Consider the following 26,369-nt stretch of genomic DNA (forward strand, 5'->3'; position numbering starts at 1 on the left):
GTTCTCTTGGTAATTTTTCTTGTGGACTCCTTGGAATTGCACAATATGTATGTTACTACATGGATAATCAGGCTTTTCAAAATGCGCTAAACTCTTTCCAGATTACTGGTAGTCCTGGTCATGACACTGCACACTTACCAAGTGTTAGGCGTGTTCAGAATGCTTTCCATCATAAACTCGGGGTCCTCCCAATGAGCCCGTGGGATGGGGGTGCAATCAGCTCCATTTTACAAACCAGAAAACGCTCAGTAGTGGTTCCCAAGATATTTCCCATGCCCCTAAAATGAAAAGAGATAAACTGTACCAGCTGAGTAGAAGCATCATCCTGGGCACATACGCCTCACCTTTGACCATTGGGGGCGGGGAGGGCAGGGAGACTGCATGGAGTCAGGACCTCTCGATTACTAGCATCTTTGGCCATTTTCCCCCAGGACACACATGCGGCTGGTCCTAAGTCCCAGCCCTTTGGGAACTCTGCCTGGGTCTGCCACCTGCTTCTGCCTTTCTCCCTTTAGCTAGCTTGCGTGCCAGCTCGTTCAGTGTCGGGCAGGGTGGCGAGGTAGATGCCCTGGGCTCTGTTACAGTCTGATGCCCGGGCCTGGATCATGACCCTGGAGCTGCCAAGGCCACTGAGTGGAGCCCGTGCTCACTGGGGCCTCCGGTGTGCAGGGCACAGTGCATGGTTCTGGACCAGGAGCTCACACTCTCAGGACAGGAGCCTCTCCTGAGCTGTCCATTCTCCTCGTACCTCCATCCTGGTGCTTGGCACGTGGCAGACAATCCATGAGTCTTTGTTGCCTTCCAGCCTGCCTGACTCCACCAGAGTGCCTCACTGGGGAGGAACGCAGCACCACACAATCTGGGGACTGGCCTTCCTGACTTCCTCCACCCCAGAAGTCTCTCCTCTGTCCATCTGCTGTTTCAGCAGAGGAGAGAGGTCCCGCAGCGCCGGGTGTGCTGTGCTCCAAAGGAGCCAGTCAGGGCCCTGGGAGGAGCAGGCACCTGCCTGGCAGCACGGTTCCATCCAGCCTGGCCCAGTCTCACCTGGGCTTCCCAGGCGCACAGCCAGGCTGCCCTTGGGCCACTCCACCCCCCTGCCCCAGTCACAGGCGGTTTTCCCTGTCGTGTTGGGTACAGTTTGCCCATCTGGGATGGAGATTCTCCTAACTCCTTGCCCCACAGGCAGGAGGAGGAGCTCTGTATAGTAGCTTTTCTCAGAGCGGAGAGGAGTGGAGACCCAGGCTCTCAGCCCACTTTTGCCCCGAGCCTGCTATGCACTAAGGGAGACAGGTCGTCTTGTCTGTCTGGGTGCTCATTCTTGCCTCTGAAAAAGGAAGGCACCCCACACGGGGCTCCGTGAAACACCTCCTGACTCACCAGTGCCAGAACCCGGAGATGGTGTGCAGAGGCTGAGAGCACAGCTGTGGCGTCTCCACCAGCTCATGGACCTTGAGATGTTGGGAAGGTCCCCTCATACCTGTGCTTCAGTTCTTGTTACACAAAATGGGATGAAAATACCTACCAGGCCGTAATGTGTACACTAAACAGCGTACATCAGATACTTAACAGATCGCAGCTTTTCTTTTCTTCCTCTTAGACTTTCCTATTCTTTGTGCACCTGCAGGCAAAAACCCTCTTAGGATAAACTGGAGACTTTTATCCTCATTGTTACATGATTCCACATTTTTCAAATAATTCTAATTTTGTTTTGTCTGATATTATTTGGGGTTGGAAATATTTTTAGTGTAGCAGGATTCTCTTGTAAAGAGACGAAGGTTGATGCTCTGGACTTCTGACCCCAGCGGGCAGTGTGCACAGCTGTAGCATTCTCACAGCCTCTCCCCTCCCTTGTGTCCCTCCAGCTGTCCCAGGAACGCCCCAGTACGTGGACGAGCAGTTCCTCTCACGCCTCTTCCTGTTTGTGGCCCTGGTGATCATGTTCTGGCTATTGATTGCCTAATGCTGGGCTCCCGGCCCACACCCACGGCAGGGCCGCTGGACCGGTGACACGCCACCCCCACTCTTGATGTTTGACTTCCTGGCTAATCCTGACCCCTGGAATCAGTGGGGTTAGTGACACATCAAGGAGTCTTGCTTCTCCATCAGAGTTTTGGGACTCAAGACCAGCCGTTGAGGACCCTGGAGTCTGGCCACTGCTGTAAACACCCTGCTGTAACCTCAGGCCTTGGCATCGAGTCCGTCTCTCACTGGTTACACCATGAAATCCGGTTCCAGCCAGCTCAGCAGGTCCTGACTCCACACAGGGGAGAAGCAGGAGAAGAGGAACTGTCCAGTTTCCCCCAAAGTTAACATTACAAAGACAAAGGGATGAGCCCAGTATGGGAACTTTCTTCCATCTCTTTAAATACCCCTTGGTGAGTGGCCTCTGAAGTCAGTGGGACTCCTTGAACAGAGAGGTTCCCCTGCCACATCCCAGTCCTGTTCTGTCCTGTTTCCTCCTCTTCCTCCTCCGCAGACATGCATGAAATTGCCGTTCTATTAAGAACCTAATTGCAGCAGCTGGAGCTGGGGTTGATTCATGAACTCACCGGAGACCCAAAGATATATTGCCTCTGGGCCTTGTTCAATGTCTTCGGCTCCAGAGTGGCCTGAATGACCTCCTGATTTCTTGACGTAGATTACCTGCAGAGACATGTGGTTGCCCATCACCTTACCCTCCAGAACGGTGCACATCTGCCTCCTGCTCGGGGCCACCAACCCAGGTGATTGCCGAGCCCGGGACCGACTGCATCTTAGGAAAGATCTGCTGTGGAACTCAGGTGGGGTTCCGAGCTCGGGTGCAGAAAGGATTGAACAAGCAGCCATCCCAAAGGCTGCAGAAGCTCTGGGTGCATCCTCTCCCAGACCCCCCAGAGGATACTAGGGGGCCGTGTTGAGTCATCCCAGCAGCATGTTGAAGACCACTCTCCTCAGAAGCCAGATTGTCCTTAATGAAGAGGCAGGGAGGGGGAGACCGGCATGTGACTCTGATTTTGGTATGGCTCCAAGACCTTCTGTGTGTGTGCTAAAACCAGGGGAGCACGCACCTCCAGAGCCCCTGGTGTTTTGTAGAGCCGGGCGCAGAGACCAGGAGCCTCAGCATGATAAGAGGATGCAGTCTTCCCGTGGAAACCTTCCCCTGGAAACGTCCAGGGAAGCCATTCGTCCCCAGCCCTTGATCTGATTTTCACTCTGAATCTGATTGAGGAAGAGTGGTGCCGGCAGCAAGCCAGCTTACCGGGTGGGATGGATCTCGCTCTGCTGGTCTGGCCTCTTCCTAGAAATCTAGTCTCTTGCAGGAGAGACCCTCGGGATGGGGGGAGGTGGATTTACTCTGGGGCTCTCTCCCTTCACCGGTCCACACTGCTCCTGGGTTTACCCCAGTTGAGAGCCCCACCTAGTGTGTGTTCCAGATACGGCTCTGCACAGCCTGTGGAAACCGAGACCTGGAGGAAGATGAGGGAGGCCCTCTGCCCTCTTCACTGCAGCCCCCTTCCCCAGCCCCGTACCTTTCAATGCCAGAGCTCAGTGTTCAAACCGACAAAACACAAGTATTGAATAGGTGGTTCGTTTACCGAGCCCATTTGGTAGGAATAAGCCACCTGCTTTACAGTGTGCCTGATGGATTTTAAACATTCTCTGGGCGCCCACAGAAGAGTGCTCTTTTTCTCACCTCTGGAAATCCCCAAAGTGTGAGGCCCCCTGAAGTTTCTCAGTGCGATGGCCCCACCTAGTGATGGGCAAGAGGACTTCAGTTGGATGGATCCAACAGAAATGGGTCTGCAGAAGAAAGGTTAAAGAAAGAAGGGTTGCAGGTAGGAAGACAAATAATTTGGACCCGTCAGTGAAGTGGAGTGAGCCCAGGAGAGCTCCACCAGCAAAGGCATCCCAGGAAACTGTTAGAAAAGCCAGGTTGGCCCTGTGCTCATCTTGAACCTTGCAGGTCCCCACTTGCCCTCTGCCAGGAGTTGGGGCAGGAGAGCCGACTTGGGACTGCTGGCCCAGCCCCGACAGGGAGCCCCCTTCCACCACTCCCCCACCCCCATCCCCCACAGGCTCACCACGGCGCCTCTCTGCCGAGGCAGTTTTCCTTTCTTCTGTGTGTGTTTTATGTTCTTGGTCCCCAGCCCCTCCTGCCACCTATCAGAAAACAACACCGTGTACAGTGGCACACCTTGACCAGTCACTAATTTTCACTGTTGTGAAAGTGATTTGATTTAGAATTAAACAAATGGTTTTACATAACTGTGAGCTGTGGAGTTTCTGTGTCAGGGGAGTGGGGGTATAGGCTGGGGACTCATCACGCTGGTCTGGCCTCTTCAAAGCACCTTTGTGTCCTCAGGAATGTTAAACTGAGGATGGAAGTCTTCAAACACCTGTGGATAATTAGAAATGAGAAGCTTAGGTTGGAGGCCTGGTTTCATAGACAGCCCCACCCAAGTTGTGACCTGTCTGGCAGGCAGACTCAGTTCTGATAAGTGTGTGGAAATCTGAAGCTTGCAGGCTGCCACAATGGAGCCTGGCTTGTGGCCCGAAAGAGCCTTGAGGAAAATTGGGTTGTTGAGTGTCAGCATGTCTCTCCATGTTCCTTGACGAGGCAGGCTGTGTTGTCCTCCAGCCGTGCCCTCCACCTTGAGTAGGGGCCGTGCTGCTCTGTGGAGTTCCTTGGAAGACGGTGGGATTACAAACCTGGCCCAGCCTCAGGCTCCCCAGCACATCAGAGCTATAGGTCATCCCTCTGAAAGGAGCTCTCTTCACCCTCTTAAACTTTGACCTCAGAGTTACCAAGTTGAATAGTGTCAAGATGTAGTAGAAAATTTGAAGATAAGGGAGCTCTAGGAGTTGATAAACCCAGTAAGAAAAGGAAACAAAGCACAGAAGAACAGGACAGTAAAGCCTCCATGGAGCAGTCTGCCAGCCCCAGTAACCGTCAACACAGGTCCAGCCTTAATTTATCCCCACGCTCACACTTCCTCTCCAATTCATTTGTCCTGTTAGAACACTGTTTGGAAGCAAATTCTAGTCATAGCCCATCAATTAAGTATTTCAATGTGCATCTCAATAATGATTTTTTTAAAACTAAAATACTTTTCATGTACCTTTAAAAATTAATGGTACTTCCTTAATATCATGTATCTAATCATTGTTCAAATCTTCCTAGTTGTCTCATAACTTTTTCGTATAGTCTGTTGAGATCCAAAATAGACCCATACATTGGTATTGGATGTCTTAAGTCTCTATTATATCTGTATGGTCCTTTTCCATCTCTTTTCTTTCCCTTGGGGTTTATTTGTTAAGGAAACCAGTTCATTTATCCTGTTGAGTTTTCTGCGGCTTCACTTTTGCTGTTCGCATCACCGTGGTATTAACCAAGTCTACTTACGCTTGTATTTCCTGTAAGTTGGTTGTTAAGTCTAGAGACTTGGCCAGATTCAGGCTTTATTTTTTGTTTGTTTTGTAAGACTGTGTCATAAGTGGTGGTGTATACTTGCTGCATCATATGAGGAGACACATAATGTCTGGTAGTCCCTCTTTGTGATGTTAGCAGCCTTTCCTGATCACTGTCTAGATGTTCTCTGCGCTGTGCAACACAGTAATTGCTAGCCATGGGTGGCTGTCAGTCTCCTGAAATGTTGCTACTGGCCTGAAGAACTGAATTTTTAATCTTAATTTAAAATCTCACATATGGCTAGTGGCTACCACACTGGACAGTGCAGATTTAGATTAGTTCACAGGGGTTGCAAAATGATATACTTGAAAATAACAATGTGTTAAGAGCTTAGAAACAAGACTGCACTTCTGGCAGAATGGGACAACAGAACTACAGAGGACATGGGGAGCAGTGGGGTCAGTGGGCACAGCTGGTGGCTGTAGGCATGGCAGAATGGCACTGGGGCAGAATGCGTTCAGGAAGAAGCAGAGTCCTGGGGAGACGGGAGTAGGAAGAGAAGGCTTTAGGGTGAGATGTGGTTAGCTCGTGAGGGCCTGGTTTGGCTGTTATTTTGTAGGCAGTGGAGAGCTATCACAGGTTTTTGAGCAGAGAGGTGACAGAAGCGTAACTCTGGATGATTCATCAGTCCATTTTAGGTAGGATGATTCAGGGAGAGGAGATTAGAGATCCTAGACTGATTTGGTTTGAAGCACATGGAAATGACACGGAGTGTCTGGCTGTTGACCAGTAGACCAGTTCCCTCAGGATGGCAGAGCTTCTTGCACCTTAAGCTGGTGTTAGGGCCCGGGTTTCCATTTCTGTCGGCCCAGAGAGTTGATCGTGAGTCAGTCAGCAGTATCTGGCCTCAAGGACTGACCAAGCCATGGTCATGTAGTCAAACTGGACAGTTGACTTGGTACCAGAAACGCAAGGGGCCTTCTCTCTGCACACACAGGTCTTTTCTGCCCTCTAGAACTCCCTTTGAGTTCAGTGCTTTTGAAATGTTCTTTGTGTCCATGTTGAAAAGCTTTCTCTGGGTTATATCATTTCTATAGACTGCTGTTCTCTTCCTTTCCATTTTAACTTGTGTTTCTCAGAGTTCCCTCAGCTTCCCAGGGGGCAACTTGGGGGAGTTGTTTATCCCCTCACTCCCAGTGGGTGAAGACCATGAGGTTTGAGATGGGAAAGAAGGGAGAGAGAGTGAGGAAGGAGATGAAACAGACCTGGGTACCTTGCTTTGGGGCAGAGGGAGAGGGAAAGCCTCCCAGGGGTCTTGATTCCAAGGCTGCCAGTGCCTGGGTGTCTGGGAAAATATAGTGTAACCTCTTCCATGTGCAGGACAAATAAAAGTCCCGTGCCTTTTGTCTAGCCCTGAGGTGGCTTGTCAGGAGAGTTCCCTGGATCCCCATCACTTTAACTTAACACACAGTTTCATCTTTACTATATCAGAGCAGAGATTTCCTCAGACACTAAAGCCAGCTGCTGAAGAAGTTTCCTAGGAACTAACAGAAGTCAGACATATCTCCGCCACTGCCCCTCAGCACTTTCTTCACACTCAGGACATCAGTGGCCCATCTGACCTGCATCTGGTTTGGACTACATGGTTAGGGCAAGAGGGAAGAGAACTGTGCTCACCTTTGCTGGGACTGGAGTCAGTGGGATGAACTTCGTCATTGGTGGGCGTGTCCTGATTCATTTCCTTGGGCCCCCTTCCTGTCCCTTCCTTGTCATTTGTACACTTTCTCATGACCTAAATCTGATCTAAGAAAAGACCCAGCACAAGAGAATCAGACAGGAAGGACCTCAGGGACCAGCTGATGTGGTCAACCCTTCATCACACAGGGAACCAAATCCAGTGAGGGAAGTGGCCATCAGCCAGGTAGTGGCTGCCAGAAACCAGTCTGTTGTCCTAAATCCTGGTCCAGGGCTCTTCTCTACAAAAAGGAATCCGAAAAGGGTGAATCCAGACCACAGGTATATTTCCACTGGAAGATCTGGTGTTTCGGAGTCATTTGTGTACATACTTGGCTTGCTAAGGATCTGCCACCGAGTGTGAGCTTGCTTCTAGACAAGTGACTTCTCTGAGCCGGAAGCTTCTAAGAAAAGCTCACCCTCCACCACCCTACCCAAAGCTATTTGAGGGGTAAACCTGGTTTCTCCAGATTCATATTCTTGATTCTTGCTCTACTGAAAAGAGCTTTGAACTGGAGATTAAGAGCCTGTGTTCGCATTCCAGCTCAGCTCATTTTGAGGTAGTCAAACTTGACCCTTTAGCCCTCTTTTCTTCATCCTTAAAATGGGTAGAGGGTCCTCTGAGTTAGGTCTCAGGCCTGCTCTGAATCGCCCTCACCAGTTCGGGCACCCAAGGCGGGCGCCTCTAGCGCTAGGGGGCGCTAGGGCTGCCACAGAGCCGAGTCAAGGGGGCGGGGCCTGGCCTCGGCTGGGCGGGGCGTCGGCGGGCGGGCCCCGTTCCAGGTGCGGGTTTGGTCCTCACCGGGCGCCGTAAGCGGTGCAACCCGCTCGCACCCGGGGCTGAGGTCCTCCCGCGCCTGAGGCGGCGGCGGGAGCTTCGCCGAGCTGGTGTGGCAGCGGTCTCCTCCTCATTTCCGCGCCTCCGGGACCATGGCGGCGCAGGCAGGTAAGAAAAGGCCGCGTCGTCCTGTCCTGGGCTCGGGGCGCCTGAGGGGAGCTGGCGACCTCTCCGGGGTTTCTGTCTGTGTGGTCCCCGCTCCTCTGAGGGATAATTTGGCGAGTGAGCGCAGCGCTCCCCGAAGACTCGGAGGTTGTGGGGGGCGGGGAAGAGGGATCGCGAGAAGTGGGGGGCTAGCGGAGTGGGTCGGTTTCCCGCGAGCTGAAGTCCCTGAGGGGGGGAATGCCGGGGAGCATCTTTTTCTGTGGCCCTAGGGGCCGCAGGTCCTGAAATTAAAACTCTGGAAGCTGAGGAGCTCGGGTTTCCTTAGAGTGAGGGGTTTGAGGGAACATGGAGAGCACGGGAACCTCAGAGTTTGAGGCAGTTCTGAGGGAATGGAGAGTTTTCCCGGGTAATGGGTTTTCTGTGGAAAATTGCGGAGAGAATGGCTTTCCCCATGGGATCCAAGGCTTCTGGCGGGTATGTTGCGGTCGGTCTCCTGGGCGTTCGGATTCTTTGAGGAAGTAAGCAGTGTGGGCTCCTTGGGGGTTTAGGAAGCGATGGAAGGTAGGGAGAGTGCATCTTTCTGGGGCAAGTAGGCCCCCGCCCCGGGGCCCTCACGGGGTCCCTCTGAGAGCAGAGAGGAATGTGGGCCAACACCTCCTAAAAGGAAGTATCTAAGGGTGAAGGGTAGCTTCAGGGTTAGGTTGGCTGGGCCTGCAGTCCCCTCCCCATCACCTCACACCACCCTGCAGCTTCCTGCCCTCCTTGTCTGTCCCCCAGCACCAGGACCTTACTGTTTCCCAGCCACCTGTGTGGGTGGCCCATCCTCTAGGTCGACCAGGGTCAGCATCCAGAAGCTTTCTAGAGCTGACAGGAGGGAATAGTGGCGGAGGGAGACTGTCCTGGATATCTGCCCCCTGCTTCCTGGCTTTCAGCTTGTGGACAGTCACTTCCTCCATCCTGAATACAAGGAGCAGGCCACCAGTGGGTCACTTCCTCACCATGGGAGCATGGCATTTTCTCCTTATTCTTGATAATAGGCTTCTGGAGAAAGAGGGCTAGGGGTAGACATGCTGCCTGTCTCTTCCTGTTTTACCTTTGTTTTTAAGCTTCCAGAGTTTCTTCATCTCAAATGATTTCTAATTTTTTTTTAACCTCTAGGTAATGTCGGTTCCCTGTCTTGAACTTTGATTCTCAGAAACTTGTGAAAGATCTTAGAGTGCAGTAATGTTTATTGGCTCTTTCTCTGAAGGAACTGAAAAGCTGTCCGGAGGTATTAGTGCTCCTGGATGCATTAGTTTGTACATTCTTCCTTAAAAATATTTATTGGATACTTCTGAACCACGCGCTTAGCCAAGCGCTGAGAAATATAAACAAAACAGACACAGTTCTTACCTTTATGGTGCTTACACTCCTAGAGATGAACAGTAAATAAATGAGGTGAGCAATTGAGATAATTGCAGTAAGATTGCACCAGGGGCAAGTGGAGTGGATAGGGAATACATTCCTTCAAAAAGCAAGTTTATACTGAGCCCTGAAGATAAGAAGTTAGTCCAGCTAAGAAAGGGCAAAGAACTTTCCAAGCAGAGGGAACATTAAAAAGGTCCCGGGGCAGGAAGGCACGTGGTGCCTTTGAAGAGCTATGAGAAGGTCAGTATGGCTGTTTTATGGGAGAGGAAACTAAGGTTCAGAAATTGCTTGTTCAAGGTTGCAAAGTAAACCAAGTAAATGGTGTTGGTCAAAATTCATATTTTCCAGCTTCAAATATGGTGCATCATTCTCTCTATATCACAAGCACTAGAATGAAGTTGCTCATGGAGTCAGAGAAGGAAGTCGGACTTAAACTTTTACTTGTCATGTCTGAACTGTGTTCCAAGACAACTCAGATTCTTGTGTAACAGGAGAATCAGCAACAAAGAAATCAAATATTTGCTGAGTACCTATGGTGTCTAAGGCACTGGGCTGGGTCCAAGTGTTACAGATGCTAGAGATAATGTAACTCTCCTCATTTTATATGTAAAGAAACTGAGGCCCAGGGAGGAAGATGGATTTGTCTTGGGTCACTCAACTAGTGGTAGAGCCAGGACTAACCTTTGACCTGTCCAGTGCTCTTTCCAATAGTCCAAAGTCCTTGAGGTGTACAGGGTCTGGCACACAGTAGGCCCTTGGTAAATATTTGTGGAAATGAATAATATGTGGTTTGTGCCTTTGAGATATTCACTATTTAGAGTAATTAAGGAAAAAAAAAAAAACAAATCAAGACAAACTATTATGAGTCCTGTAGGTGACAACATTTTGTGTGTGTGTATTAGTCGCTCAATCATGTCCAACTCTTTGTGATCCCATGGACTGTAGCCTGTTAGGCTCCTCTGTCCATGGGATTTCCCAGCAAGAATACTGGAATGAGTAGCCATTCCCTTCTCCAGGGGATCTTTCTGATCCAGGGATGGAACCTGCATCTCCTACATTGGAGGCAGATTCTTTTAATATCTGAGCCACCAGGGAAGCTTTCAGGTGATAACACTAGGGAATTTCAAAGGTGAAGGAGAACTTTATTCATACATTCATCCCACAAATATATATTAAGTTCCTATTGTATACCAAACACTTCTAGGCCTGGGGGATTCAGCACAGAGCAAGATAGATCAAATCCCTTCCCTCATGAAGTGTATGTTCTGGTGGTGAGAGATAGACAGTAAGTAAATATATGAATATCATATGTCAGGGGTAACTGCTTGGAAGAGAAATGAAGTATGATAAGGGCATAGGTGCAGTGGGAGGTCATGAGAACCTCTGTGGTTAATGCCATCTGAGCAGAGAAATGAAACGTATCTGGGGGAAGAAGATTTTAGACAAGGTATACAAGAAAATGAGCAAAGACTCTGAGCCAGGAATGTGCTTGGCATGTGAAGAACAGCATGGTGTCCAGAGCGGCTATCCGATTTGTTCAGGGAATACTTGAGGGTAAGATTTGAGAAATCTTAGGTAGGTTAAAGAAAGGGGGATGGGATTTAGCAGGTTGATATCCTGGTAAGGGAGAAACTGTGGGAGTACAGTTGCAAAGGCTGGTGAGTTTCAAGATCTTCACAAGGGGTGGTGACTTGATATGTAGGTAGAGACAAAGATTGGAAGGTGTGGGAGTCGTAGGAAGTGGAATGTAAAGCTGAGAAGGTGCGTGAAGCCAGCCTGGAGGTTTTAATGCCAGGCTTGTAGAATTTTCTGGTCTGCAGTAGAGACCATAGGTTTAGTGGCATGATGTGGGTATTTTATGTTTAGACTATCAGTTTGTTTTTGGTGGGCACGATGAATTGGACAAGGGTGAGGAAGAGCACCAGTCTGGAGTAGGGTACTTTGGGCCCTGAGCTGAGCTTGTTAGTGATAGGAATGGGGAAGGAGGCACCAACTAGAGGAAATGCCTTTTGTCATGATCAGGACAGGGTGACACGAATGGCCCTGGATATGGGATGGAGGGAGCAAGATAGGGTCCAAGAAGACCACAAGGTTTTAAAGCTGAATAGAAACCCATCATAGAATAGAAACCCAACTGTTAGGTTTCCACATTCCTGGTGGGTTGTCTGCCTTTTCTGGAGGCTAGGCTGGTTTTAGCCCAGGCTTCTGATCAGTGCAAACTGAGGCAGGGAGCTCAGGCTCAGACATACTAGGGAGGTGTGGGGTCCACCCCAGGTATCCCTTTGGCATTTCAGTGAGAGGACAGGGAACTGTACAAGTCTCTTATAAGTCTGTTCCTTCCCACTTTTGACATTTCTTTATACAGTAGCAAGAATTAGACTCTCTTACCTATTCATTCACATCCAGCAGTAGCTAAACATGAAACCATTGCTTGATTCTATTAAAATAAACCTTGAACATCCATCCTGGGATTCTGTTTGGTCAGATCTTTCTGGCCATGATTTATTTTTCCAGGAAAGAAAGTCTAGAATGTAGTTAAAGACATAGACTTTGGAGTTAGCAGACCCTGTGGTTTAATTCCAGCTCTAACACTTGCTAATGGACCATTTCTATTTCATTTTTAGTAAAATGGAAACAATACTAGTCCTTATTTCATGGAATCCTTATTTTTGATTTTTAGTTTTTAGTCACTCAAGTTGTGTCCAACTCTTTGAGACCCCATGGACTGTCAGACTCCTCTGACAGTCTATCCCGCCAGACTCCTCTGTCCATGGAATTCTCCAGGCAAGAGTACTGGAGTGGGTTGCCATTTCCTCCTCCAGGGGATTTTTCCAACCATGTTCGTTTAGTTCATGCTTGCATAATGCTTAGAACACTGCCTGACACGTAATAAGGACTCAAAGTAATTCTTCTCTGCCGTTGACAATGGGTTGAGAATGACCACTGAAGAGTGTACGATTGGTTAACCAGGTTCACCAATTTGTAGCCCTTCCCCCAGATAAGAAAATGCCCACTCATTCACAGCTAAGTAAACTTGTTGGAAGTGAGAACCTGAGTGCCCCAAAGCTGCAAAAACCACCTGTCTTGTTTGTGTCTCTACCAAATATCTTAGTCCTCTACCAAGCTTGCCCTGCCCCCAGCACCTGGTTTGTCCCTCTTCGAGGTCTGTTATTTTTGTACATATCCTTGCCCCTTATACTCATGAAGGGTCCCAGAAGTTTGTGACCTACTTTGTGTCTTGCATGTGGGCACATAGAAAACATTTGCTGAATTTGTTTTGAAAACCTCCCCTTCAGATTTTAGAGGCAGTGGGTTTTTTGTGTTTTTGGTTTTTTTTTTTTGGCCGCATGGCATATAGGATCTTAGTTCTCCCATCAGGAATTGAACCTGTGTCCCCTGCAGTGGAAATGCAGAGTCTTAACCACTGGACCACCAGGAAAATCCTGAGGCTAGTGTATTTAATAGCTCAACCGTTTCCCCAGCCAACTCCCTAGGTATACAGGAAAGAAAGAAGTAAAGCTACTCACAATTCAGTTGCCAACTAAGTGCCAGGCACTGTGGGAGGTATTTTCATGTAATGTATTTCTCTTAATTCTCTTGGTAATGCTGTAAGGTGGATGATATTATCCTCTTTTTAAAGATTAAGAGACAAGGGAGGTGAAAAAGGTGAAGAGGATTAAGAAGTACAAATCTCTAGTTATAAAATAAGCCACAGGGATGTAATATACAGAATAAGGAATATGGTCAATAACATTGTAGTAACTTTGTACAGAAACAGGTGGTTACTGAGTGTGGTGATCATTTCATAATGTACACAGACATCAGATCACTATACAGTACACCCAAAACTAACACAATGTGCTGCTGCTGCTGCTAAGTCGCTTCAGTCGTGGCCGACTCTGTGTGACCCAATGGACGGCAGCCCACCAGGCTCCCCCGTCACTGGGATTCTCCAGGCAAGAACACTGGAGTGGGTTGCCATTTCCTTCTCCAATGCATGAAAGTGAAAAGTGAAAGTGAAGTCCCTCAGTGACCCCATGGACTGCAGCCTACCAGGCTCCTCTGTCCATGGATTTTCCAGGCAAGAGTATTGGAGTGCCGTGCCATTGCCTTCTCCGAACATAATATATATCAACTATATTTCAATTTAAAATCTTAACTGATAGGAACGGGGGGAGAAAGTTATTTGTTTACTTTCTTAAAAAAAAAAAAACTTTAAGACACAGGATCTGAGAGGTTAAATAATTTGCACAAGGACACAGAGTCAGGTTTCAAACCCAGGTCTAATTCCAGTTCTTCTGCTTAACCCTTAGAAATGTTTCCCAATAAACTAAAGAAGGGCAGAAGGGAACAACAGCAAGAACAAAACCTTCTGAGATTCCTGTGTTTGTGCCTTGACCTGAAAAATGAGAGGCCCCTGGTTTGGTGTCATAGACCCTCAGAATTAGTAAGAATAATCTGATCCCTCCTTTTATGAAGAATCTAAGGTCCAGATAAGTCCATAAGCATCTTTAAAAATCATCTACTTTTTCTTCCTTAGACACTCCCTTTGGTATATTTGGGAAGCTAGTGAGGAGGAAAATTCTTTGGTATGCAGAGAAGAGTATCTACTGGAACATAAATCATTATTGTTAGTCTTGTTGGTAGTCACTTCATTAAAATGTGATATTTTTTCTCTTGGCTGTTTCCTACCAGTTGCTGCCCTGCCCATTTGCTTCCTGCTTTATCCCTGAACAAATCAGATTTCTATACCTGACCTGTCAACTCCCAGGGGGCACAGCAGTCACCATACTTGTTTTGTGCTGCACGGAATTGGCTGGGTTTTGTTCCTGGTTCTCATTGTCTAGTGGAACATGAGAAGCACCATTGATTTTTTTTCTCAAGTGAAAGGATAAAATCTGTACATGTTGGTTCAGGTCAGGCTTTATGGTTTCATGAGCTCTCAGCGCTTGAAATTTCTCACCACTTTGAAGTCAGGAAAGGACTAGTTTGCAGAAACCCAACTCTTAGCTCAAGATTAAGGTGAATTTTAGTGTCTTACGGGAAACACACTGGCTCTGAGTTGGGGTGGCAGGCTGAGCCTTCCACAGAGTAACTGTAGTCTTGAGCAAGTCTCAGCTTATTTGAGGCTGCCTAGGGTCATGAACTGAGAAGGCGATGGCACCCCACTCCAGTACTCTTGCCTGCAAAGTCCCATGGATAGAGGAGCCTGGTGGGCTGCAGTCCATGGGGTTGCGAAGAGTCAGACACGACTGAGCGACTTCACTTTCACTTTTCACTTTCAAGCGTTGGAGAAGGAAATGGCAACCCACTCCAGTGTTCTTGCCTGGAGAATCCCAGGGACAGGGGAGCCTGGTGGGCTGCTGTGTATGGGGTCGCACAGAGTCTGACACAACTGAAGCGACTTAGCAGCAGCAGCAGCAGCAGGGTCATGAAACGGAGAAGGCAATGGCACCCTACTCCAGTACTCTTGCCTGGAAAATCCCATGGATGGAGGAGCCTAGTAGGCTGCAATCCATGTGGTCGCTAAGAGTCGGATACAACTGAACGACTTCACTTTCACTTTTCACTTTCATGCATTGGAGAAGGAAATGGCAACCCACTCCAGTGTTCTTACCTTGAGAATCCCAGTGACGGGGGAGCCTGGTGGGCTGCCATCTATGAGGTCGCACAGAATCAGACACAACTGAAGCAACTTAGCAGCAGCAGTAGAGTCATGAAAATCTTAAAAGGTCTGGTGGTCTCAGAACTTAGGTTTGAGCCTTTCTCATGGTTTGATAACTCAGTTATCCTCTGATCCCATTTATGTTTCAGAAAAATGAAAGGGTTAGGTTTGAATAGATGATTTTTAGCCTTACCATCCTCGTACCCTTGTGCCTGCCCCAGTAGAGTCACAGGTTGTTTGAGGGTCACATCACCAATTATTAAGTTGGGAGAGAGAAGCATGTATAAGCTGAATATGTTTTATACCGTTTTTCCAAAGATCCTGAAGGTGAGAAACTTCCTAACGAGCCATTTATTACAATTATCACCTTGTCTGCATTGCACACTTAGCACTTCTTAAAAGCAACAAATCCCAGTAATAACCATGAAGGGATCAGTCAATTCAATTCAGTTGCTCAGTCATGTCTGACTCTTTGCGACCCCGTGGACGGCAGCATGCCAGGCTTCCCTGTCCATCACCAACTCCCGGAGTTTACTCAAACTCGTGTCCATTGAGTCGGTGATGCCATCCAACCATCTCATCCTCTGTCATCCCCTTCTCCTCCTGCCTTCAGTCTTAATCTGTGAAGGCACAGTTTTTTGATTATTAAACACCTAACAAGGGCTCTGTATTGTTCAAAGTTGCTGAGGGCATTTACGTAGCCAAGCTCCCTTTTTCAGACTCTTGACAATCAGTAGTCGCTGTTAAGTCTGCAAACAGGATCGGTAAACACAGTCAAGGGAGAGGTGAACAGCCTGGTACAATGAGGTCTTTTCTTAGAGGAAGACTTTCCCAGGCAGATAGCACTCAAGATTGGTCTTCCACTGGGCCTCACCAAAATCTCCAAGACTTTGTATTACTATATTTCTCTTCCTTTTCCTAGAATGAAGGTTGTAAGAGAGAATCATTGACTTTTAAGACTGTAAGCGTGCGGAAAAGGCCAAGAGTATTTTTCTGAAGAAAATCCAGGCATGGGAGGCTGAAGGTTCTGAGGGAATTGCCTAGGCCAGGTACAGTGTGACAGACCAGGACATCTTCATATGACTTTACCTGGAGGTAGTCCTAAGGACACATTCCAGGTGACTCATCGCTGCTGACTGTTGAAGCTTATCTTTGGAAATTACCTCAATAGCTGGCAGCTGGGTAAAGTTTTTCAGTTGGATTTGCCACATAAAGGAGTATCCATTTGGCACCCACCTTTAGGCTAGGCCTTGGAGATCTGAAGATGATCAAGATACGATCTTTGCCCCTTAGAGCTGGGGGCAGTGATGCAGACTGGGAGGGAGGGACTGAAGGAGGCAGAAACAATGAGCTGTAATTACAGAACAAAAGGTATTAAGCAGGTATTTGACAAAGTGAAACAAACACTTACTGCCTTTAGAGGACCGTGAAGGGAAGGTGGACGTCTGATGAAGGGCAGAAAAGGTGGGTAAATAGTAGCCTAAACACCTAGAGTAGCTCGAGGTGTGAGCGTTAGGATACAGGAATATGAATGTGTGTGACAGGGATGAAAAATAGATCAAGATGTGACTAGAACATTCCTTTGTAAGGCGTGTTAAAAGATAAAGGTTCTTTAGGGCCACCTTGTAGAGGGCCATTCCTTCCTTTTTCTTCATTTCTTTATTTTTGGCTGTGGCTGAATCTTCATTACTGTGAGCAGAGACTCTTTATTGCAATGTTCTGGCTTCTCATTGCGGTGGCTTCTCATGTTGTGGAACATGGGCTCTAGAGCGCACAGGCTTCAGTAGTTGTGGTGCATGGGCTTAGTTGCCCCACAACATGTGATATCTTCCCGGACCAGGGATTGAACCCATGTTCCCTGCATTGGCAGGCAGTTTCTTAACCACTGGACCACCAGGGAAGTCCTCCTTTCAATAAATGTTTGTTGAGGGTTTGTAGTAGACCAGGGAGCTGACAATAGGCAGCTTTAGTGTGTGTGAGGAGCTTGTGTTCCTGCCTTAGGAGCTTTGCACAGATCTGCCCACCATCCCAGCTTCCACAGCTATCCTTTCCTCCTCCGCTTTGCCTGCTTAATTTCTCTTCATCCTTTAGAGCTCAACTTGGAAATTACTTCCTTAAGGAATATGTTTTTGTGTGCCCTACCCAACACCATTTGCTCCGTTATAAGGACTTGATATCTCCTTCCTATGACTTGCCACAATTATAGTGAAAATAATTATGTTATTGTTTAATATATGCTCTATGTTTAATCTGTCTCCTGTGTGCTGCTCTTTTCCGACCAAGCACAGTTAGATACATAGTTGGCATGCAATAAATATTTGCTGAAAGAATGACTGAAGCATGTCCATTGAATTTAGCAATAAGCAGTCACTGTTGATCTTGGTGAGACAGTTTCAGAGAAATGGTGGGGGTGGAAGTCAAATTGCAGTGGATTGTGTGGTAAATAGGAAGTGTGGAAATGAAAGCAGTGCAGTATGTGTAGACAGCTTGTTTTTAAGTTGAAGTATAGTTGAGCTCCTTATTGCCAAATTCAGACTTAAATTGAAGAAAGTAGGGAAAACCACTAGACCATTCAGGTATGACCTAAATCAAATCCCTTTTGATTATACAGTGGAAGTGAGAAATAGATTTAAGGGACTAGATCTGATAGAGTGCCTGATGAACTATGGACTGAGGTTTGTGACACTGTACAGGAGACAGGGATCAAGACCATCCCCAGGGAAAAGAAATGCAAAAAAGCAAAATGGCTCTCTGGGGAGGCCTTACAAATAGCTGTGAAAAGAAGAGAAGCGAAAAGCAAAGGAGAAAAGGAAAGATATAAGCATCTGAATGCAGAGTTCCAAAGAATAGCAAGAAGAGATAAGAAAGCCTTCCTCAGCGATCAATGCAAAGAAATAGAGGAAAACAACAGAATGGGAAAGACTAGAGATCTCTTCAAGAAAATTAGAGATTCCAAAGGGACATTTCATGCAAAGATGGGCTCGATAAAGGACAGAAATGGTATGGACCTAACAGAAGCAGAAGATATTAAGAAGAGGTGGTAAGAATACACGGAAGAACTGTACAAAAAAGATCTTCACAACCAAGATAATCACGATGGTGTGATCACTCACCTAGAGCCAGACATCCTGGAATGTGAAGTCAAGTGGGCCTTGAAAGCATCACATATATGAACAAAGCTAGTGGAGGCGATGGAATTCCAGTTGAGCTATTTCAAATCCCGAAAGATGATACTATGAAAGTGCTGCACTCACTATGTCAGCAAATTTGGAAAACAGCAGTGGCCACAGGACTGGAAAAGGTCAGTTTTCATTCCAATCCCAAAGACAGGCAATGCCAAAGAATGCTCAAACTACTGCACAGTTGCACTCATCTCACATGCTAGTAAAGTAATGCTCAAAATTCTCCAAGCCAGGCTTCAGCAATACATGAACCGTGAACTTCCAGATGTTCAAGCTGGTTTCAGAAAAGGCAGAGGAACCAGAGATCAAATTGCCGACATCCACTGGATCATTGAAAAAGCAAGAGAGTTCCAGAAAAACATCTATTTCTGCTTTATTGACTATGCCAAAACCTTTGACTGTGTGGATCACAATAAACTGTGGAAAATTCTGAAAGAGATGGGAATACCAGACCACCTGACCTGCTTCTTGAGAAACCTATATGTAGGTCAGGAAGCAACAGTTAGAACTGGACATGGAACAACAGACTGGTTCCGAATAGGAAAAGGAGTACATCAAGGCTGTATATTGTCACCCTGCTTATTTAACTTACGTGCAGAGTACATCATGAGAAACGCTGGACTGGATGAAGCACAAGCTGGAATCAAGATTGCAGGGAGAAATATCAATAACCTCAGATATGCAGATGACACCACCCTTATGGCAGAAAGTGAAGAGGAACTAAAAAGCCTCTTGATGAAGGTGAAAGAGGAGAGTGAAAAAGTTGGCTTAAAGCTCAACATTCAGAAAACAAAGATCATGGCATCTGGTCCCATCACTTCATGGGAAATAGATGGGGAAACAGTGGAAACAGTGTCAGACTTTATTTTTGGGGGCTCCAAAATCAGATGGTGACTGCAGCCATGAAATTAAAAGACGCCTACTCCTTGGAAGAAAAGTTATGACCAACCTAGATAGCATATTGAAAAGCAGAGACATTACTTTGCCAACAAAGGCCCATCTAGTCAAGGCTGTGGTTTTTCCAGTGGTCATGTATGGATGTGAGAGTTGGACTGTGAAGAAAGCTGAGCACCGAAGAATTGATGCTTTTGAACTGTGGTGTTGGAAAAGACTCTTGAGAGTCCCTTGGACTGCAAGGAGACCCAACCAGTCCATTCTGAAGGAGATCAGCCCTGGGATTTCTTTGGAAGGAATGATGCTAAAGCTGAAACTCCAATACTTTGGCCACCTCATGCAAAGAGTTGACTCATTGGAAAAGACTCTGATGCTGGGAGGGATTGGGGGCAGGAGGAGAAGGGGACAACAAAGGATGAGATGGCTGGATGGCATCACTGACTCCATGGATGTGAGTCTGAGTGAACTCCGGGAGTTGGTGATAGACAGGGAGGCCTGGCGTGCTGCGATTCATGGGGTCACAAAGAGTTGGACACGACTGAGCGACTGAACTGAACTGAGGCTTTCTCTGGTTGTGGCGAGTGTGGGCTGCTCTCCGTTGTGGTGCATGGGCTTCTCGTTGCAGTGGCTTCTTGTGCTGCAGAGCTCGGGCTCTAGGTACTCAGGCTTCAGTTGTGGCTCACGGGCTTAATTGCTCCACGGCAGGTGGGATCTTCCTGGACCAGGGATCGAATTCTAGTCCCCTGCATTGGCAGGTGAGTCTTACCCAGTACACCACCAGCAAAGTCCCATAAGTTTATCTTCTGTTAGACAGCTTTTAATACATGTGGCTACGAAGTGGAGAAGCAAGGGTGGTAGCTAGAGGAGAAAGCGGGCTCCAGATTTGTTTTTAATGGGAAAAACTTGAACTTATTTAAATGGCAGTTGGAAGGAGCCAGTGGAAAAGGGAGTGGTGGTGGAGACTGTCTTCTGAAAGGTGTGATGGGGTGGAGTCCAGATCATAGCACATTGTTCAACAGTTGAGTTCTGTAGACAGTGGGGAGTCTGGGCGAGTCAGCCGAGACTGTGCAGTACACCAGGAAAAGAAGCTGTCTATAGGGTCGTACAGGGTCGGACACGACTGAAGCGACTTAGCAGCAGCAGCAGTGTCTAGTACAGAGCACGTGTTAAGTGTTTGTTTAATGGCTTTGAGTTTCTGAAGACTGGAGCGCACCGCAGGCTCTGGAGGGTATGGACATAACGAATTAGCTTGAATATCTTCATAGTGGAAAGTCCTGATTCTTCTTGAATTTCGGAAACAGCCAGAGGTCACTCAGAGCCAAGACAAATTGTTGAGCAAGTGGGTGGTCAGTTCAGAGACTGTTCCTTGTGGGTTAAAAGTAAAAGCAAGAAATAGGTGTAGCTTAAAATAATCAGACTTGCTGGGGGTGAGACATGGCAGTCTTAACAGGCCTTTCATTTAAGAGTTCCCAAAACATTTCATGCCAGTACCTCCAGAACTGGGAAGATTCATTTTGATGTCTGTATTCACTAAAAACCCTCTCACTAAACCACCGGTTGGAGAGAGTGTCTCAGACTTTCCTGCCTCAGAGTTTGTGAGGTTTTTGGTGCACTGTGTGAACACTACCACCTTCAAAACACAAAGGCTTCTCCCCCTTGAAAGTCTTAAGAAGTTTAGATCCAGGAGGTGATGCGTGCATAGGAGAGAAGCAGGTGGGCCAAGGCTTTAAAACCTTCTGCCAGCTTGTTCAACTCTTCCCTGTGCTGCGAGGACAGCTGCCGGTGCCCTGGCTGCCCCGGAAGGCCGCCAGGCAGTCTTGAAGTGTGCGGAGCCGTGCATTGTCTATTCATAGCCCCTGTGCCTGTAAACCAGGGTCCGGTGCCTGTCACTGTGCCTGTGGCAGTCTGGAGTTACCCAGAGAGAACAAAGCTGCACACACGGGCACACAACAGAGTCTTGTAACAACCCTGTCCCATTTCCTAGGCCCGAGTCAGGTACCACAACTTGATCTCAGCTGCCCGCTTTATTTCACGAAGTTAGCACCTGAATCACACCAGGAGCATTGTGTTCTGTCCCTTTTGAAGGGACATGGACGGGCTCTGTGCTACTGCCCATACTTCTCTGAGCCCACACAGCCCTTCCCCATCCTTTTTCAGGCTTTAGTAAACTTTCCCCATCTTTCAAGGCTCAACTTCCCCTGCAGACACTTTACTGGCTCCCCTGAGCAGAATGAGCAGGAACTAGAAAGAGCACAGGCTTTAGAGTGAGCCAGACCTGAGTTGGGATGCTAATGCTGCTGCTTGAGCTTTCACCCCCAGCCCCAAGTTTCCGTTCCCTCACCTATTAAATGAATATAATAATACCTGTCTCATGGTATTGTTTTGAGAATTGAGATTGGGTCTGTGAAAGAACCTAGCACAGTTCTTGGCAAGTAGGAGGCGTTCATGAAATGTTTGTTCTTTCCCTACTGTACTGGTAATTTCTTTCTCTGAACTAAATACTTTGATGTGAAATAACATCTCAGTAAAAAAAAATTACAATATGGAAGAATGTTTCTTTTTCAGTGCATTTCCTCTTCCAGGAGCAAGGTGATTTATCCAACAGCCTCCAGTGTAGAGCTTAGACTGATGGGTCCAATGAAAAGACCCATGATGCTGATTGAATGAATGAGCTCCTAGACGAAGTGATGGGAAATCAGCACAACTAGGGCTTTTGAGGAGAAGGACAAGGCTGCAATTTGTGTAACCTAGAGAACAGACCTTTCTGGGTGCTGGCTAGGGACAGTTGTAGGAAAGGCCGACCCGAAAAGAAAGAGACTTGTTCATTTCATGTACTCAGGACTGTAAGCATGGGCTGAAAGGAAGGAATAGGCAGGTTTTGTTTCAGTAAAAAAAAGGAACAACCAGAACCAGCTTTTAAAATATTTATTTACTGGTTGCTTCAGGTCTTTTGTTGCTGCACTTAGACTTTCTCTGGTCACAGCGAGCAGGGGTTCTACTCTGGGGAGCACAGGCTCTAGGCACACAGTAGTCAGAGCACAGGGGCTCAGTAGTTGTGGCACATGGGCTTAGTTGGAATCTTCCTGGACCAGAGATCGAACCCGGGCCCCCTGCATTCCTATGCACTATACCACCAAGGAAGTGCCAGGACCATTTTTTAAAAAGTGGAGCGACACTGCTTTTGAGGCTATGGAGTTGCTGTTGCTGGGGAGATGAGCAGCTGGATGATTGCTCGGAAGGGATCTTGTGGAGTAGGGAACCGTGCGTGTAGCAGAGCATCACTCAGCCCTTCCAGCACCAGAGTCTGTTAAGTCCATCTTCTACAAGGTGGGGATCCTGCCCCTGCACTCCCTGCTTCTTCAGCCTCTGAACCCCTTGCTTCTGTGTGCAGGTGACGATGCCTGGAGGTGTCAGGGCTGTGGAGACTATGTCGCTCCAAACCAGAGGTTGTACAGGACCGTCAGCGAAGCCTGGCCCACCTCCTGCTTCCGGTAAGTGAGTCCATGTGCCTGTCTTCACCAGCACCCTGCGGGCCAGGCACTGGCCTTCATCCTCTGGAAGATACAGAACATGCTTCTGACTTGAGAGTTTCCATTTCGAGGGGTGATGTTCAGGGGGCAAAGAGGGAGGTGCCCAGGAAGTGCATGTGAGCAGAGGTCAGGTGTGGCCCCCTGACGCCAGATGGAACTGGAAGAACGGCACGTGGGCCAGGTATGGCTAAAGATGGGAGGTTTGGGGATGGGAGGAGCCCTTTTCAGGGTGTCCCAGCACCCTCACCTGGCAGATGAGGAGACTGAGGAGGAGAACGTGCGACTTTCCTACACCTGGACTTCTGATTACACAGATGCCTTGAGGGCTGTTGGCACAGCCAGCTCTTCTTCACCCCAGGATGCCTCCCTAGCTTCCTGCTTTTTATTATCAACTCTGTTATATCAGTGGCTCTTAGATGATTGTTTGGTGGAAGCTTGGTTTCTTGAAAACAGCACAGCCTTTAATGTCAGATCTGTTCCTGCTCTCTGAGACTCAGTTTCTTCATCAGGAAAATACAGATGTTAATCATCTCTCTCACAGACTTGTTGAGATCTAATGAAGTCAAATATGCCAAGGGTCCAGCCCATGGTAGGTACCTACTGAATGGCTGGAATCCTCAAGAGTAGGAGCTTGTCTTTGTATAATACAGAGCATAACCCAGCGCCTGGCCCGCAGTCATTCTTCACCGGGAGGCTGGGTGGGCATTTGTGGCCCTCGAGGTCTGAAGCGGCAGGGCTGTGCTCACGACAGAGAATGAGACAGAGTGCAGACAGGCACCACATGCTGTAAATAGCAGCTCCCACACACAGCAGAGCATCCCCTGTGCTGATAGCAAGTTACTGAATTGACCTTTGAGCACTTGCCTCCGCCCAGGGAACTACGTGGAGGGTTGGCCTGGAGGGCTCTGGCCTCTGGAGGAGTTGGAGCACTTTCCTGCCCTTTCAGCTCTAACTCAGAGCTCGCCAGTCTTCGCTGTGCATCTGATTACCTTGATTACTCCTCTTATCCCCAGGGAAGTTGATTCTACTTCTGTTTTGCTTCTTTGGTAAGATAGGAGCAGAGTGTCAGAGCTGCAGGGGCCTCTGGCTGCCCTTTCATTTTACAGCTCAGCCAAACCAGCATCAGAGCCCTGTGAGTTCCCAGGCTGGAACTCTCCTCGGCCTTCAACCCACATGGTCATGTTTGTTCCTGCCATTTTCTTACTTCTATGGATATCTTCTATCCAAAATAAGCAAGAATGGGTAGAACAAGCTATAGGAGAATTGCTGGATTCTCCTATAACTAGAAGCACCACTTCCTGAATGATACAGCCCCTTCATATCACAGACTCAAGGCCTGAAACCAGAAAGACAAAAATTACATGGACTGGCCATGGATGAAATGAGCTGGCTCTAGAACTTAAGTCTTGGGTCACTAGTAGGTCTGGTGAGATGCTAGCTTGTGAGAGTGCACTGTGTGTGTGTATGAGACAGACACAAGTACGTGCTCACAATGAAGTGAGGCATGTTATCCTGGTGGCAAAGAGTGCAGGCTATGAAAGAGAACTGTTTTCAAATCCTGGCTTTGCAGTTTGTTAACTGGCCATCAGTGACTTCCCTGAGCTTCAGGTACCTCATCTGTAAAATGGGGAAAAGAATAGTTCTCGTCTCACAAGGTGGTTCAAGAGGATTAAAGGTAGTGACCTGTGAAAAGTCCCTGGCATAGGGCCTGACACATAGAAAACCATTAATAATCAGTAGTTGTCATTAAGTGCTATGTTGAGTGTGTGTCTATATTCCCCTATATGCGCATGTGTATTTTAACTTTGAACCACCCTGGCACAGTTAAACCAACGTCATGCCTGTGGGGGAAGCATTCAGGTCAGTCTCCTATTTGCAGCTTTGCCTCGAGGACAGAATCTTTCTGATCTCGCTCTACTGAAGGGGCACGTCTCCCGACTCCTGAGCTTTCCCATGAAGTGGATGGCGTGGAACCCTCAGACAGAGCCTGGCGGTTTGCCCTGGGGAGACTGGCTGCTCTGGAGCCAATTTGTTGTTGTTCAGTCACTCAGTCCTGTCTCTGTGACCCCCATGGACTGGAGCATGCCAGCCTTCCCTGTCCTCCACTAGCTTCCGGAGTTGGCGCAAACTCATGTCTGTTGAGTCGGTGATATCCAACCATCTCATCCTCTGTCACCCCCTTCTCCTCCCATCTTCAGTCTTTTCCCTGCATCACGGTCTTTTCCAGTGAGTCAGCTCTTCACATCAAGTGGCCAAAGTATTGGAGCTTCAGCATCAGTCCTTCCAGTGAATATTCAGGGTTGATTTCTTTTAGGATTGATTGCTTCGATCTTGCTAATTTGACTCTGCCCCAAATTGGAGGAATATCTTCAGGGCTTGGAAGGACTGCATTTTCTCTCTGACTCCAGAAGTGACCTTGGTTACGAGGAGCACAAGGCCTCAGCCTGAACTGTCTTAAAAGGTCTCTTCCACCCCAGCTCATCTGATTTCAGAGTGTGGGTTCAGAGTGTCTGGGTTCAAGTCTGCCAGAAGCAGGGCCCTCCCTTCCAGCTACCCAAAGAAAATCCATTCTTTGTGATTCCCAGCCCCGCTCTTACCCAGCTGGGCTCCAGTTACAATAAAGGAAATGACTTTTCTTCTCCCCTTCCCCCACACCTTTGTTTTCCTAGTCACAGGGTGGGGCTGGATATTGAATGGAGAAATTGCTGGAGTTTGGCCCAAACTCCTCCCCTCGCCTTCTTACACCAGCCCATCCTCTGTCTGCAGCCACATCCGTAATCTTGCCTCTGATAGTGCCTTCCGCCAGATTCTCAGGTTCCCCGGACAACAGGAAATCACTTAAGGCTGGGAACCGCAGCTGTACAGTGGAGGCCAGGTGATAAACCTCCTGGAAGTCCGGAATTGTGCTGGTGCCAGTGGGCGCCTGGCCAGGATCCCCCTGGTCTCTGGATGCTTGGTGACCACCCCTCCCGCTTCCTCCCCTCAGCCTTTGCAGTGGGCCCATTTGGACTCTTAAGTTCCTCTGACCTTCCTTCTCCATGAGCAGTGCTGTTGGCTCTAGAGCCGGGGCCCTCCTCTCTGAAGCTCTCTGGAAAACTGGCCCCTCTTGCTGGGGAGGGAAGCAGCTGGGCCGCTCACCCTTTGCTGTTGTTTAGTCAATATGCTGGGTCTGACTTTGTGACCCCGTGGACTACGGCAAGCCAAGCTCCCCTGTCCTTCACTGTCTCCCAGAGATTGTTCAAACGCATGGCCATTGAGTCGGTGGTGCCATCCAGCCATCTCATCCTCTGTGGCCCCCATCTCCTCCTGCCTTCAGTCTTTCCCTGCATCAGGGTCTTTTCCAACAAGTCAGCTCTTCCCATCAGGTGACCAGTGTATTGGAGCTTCAGCATCAGTCCTTCCAGTGAATGTTCAGGGTTGATTTCTTTTAGGATTGACTGGTTTGATGTCCTTGCCGTGCAAGGGACTCTCAAGAGTCTTCTCCAGCACCACAATTCGAAAGCGTCCATATTTTGGCACTCATTGTAGCTGAGGTTAAAACAAGAAGCTATGAGTGGTGACTTGGTCTCTTGGCATGTTTGCAAAGCAGGTGACAGGTTTTCTGAAGACTGTCCTTTTCACCCTC

At 48.1% G+C, this 26,369-nt stretch overlaps 2 protein-coding genes across 6 annotated transcripts in view; both read left to right on the forward strand.

The window, feature by feature from the left end:
• The window catches only part of RNF185 (ring finger protein 185), a 30,159-nt gene extending 25,914 nt beyond the window's left edge, over nt 1-4,245 (forward strand). For all 4 annotated transcript variants that reach the window (XM_086348842.1, XM_086348843.1, XM_086348841.1 and 1 more), the window contains one exon: nt 1,863-4,245. In XM_086348842.1, coding sequence (XP_086204968.1) covers nt 1,863-1,960 — 98 coding nt within the window. In that variant the 3' untranslated portion in view covers nt 1,961-4,245. The remainder of the gene's footprint in view (nt 1-1,862) is intronic.
• Nucleotides 4,246-7,899: 3,654 nt separating this feature from the next.
• The window catches only part of LIMK2 (LIM domain kinase 2), a 54,550-nt gene continuing 36,080 nt past the window's right edge, over nt 7,900-26,369 (forward strand). For both annotated transcript variants that reach the window (XM_086348836.1, XM_086348834.1), the window contains exons 1-2: nt 7,900-8,069; nt 22,606-22,705. Coding sequence is in view for 1 of the 2 variants with exons in the window: in XM_086348834.1 (XP_086204960.1) it covers nt 8,054-8,069; nt 22,606-22,705 (116 nt within the window). In the remaining variant the exon portion in view is untranslated. The remainder of the gene's footprint in view (nt 8,070-22,605; nt 22,706-26,369) is intronic.

This window comes from Bos grunniens, chromosome 17 (assembly GCF_055505025.1).
Source record: "Bos grunniens cultivar Pamir isolate PY7600 chromosome 17, Bosgru_T2T1.0, whole genome shotgun sequence".
NCBI classification, from domain to species: domain Eukaryota; kingdom Metazoa; phylum Chordata; class Mammalia; order Artiodactyla; family Bovidae; genus Bos; species Bos grunniens.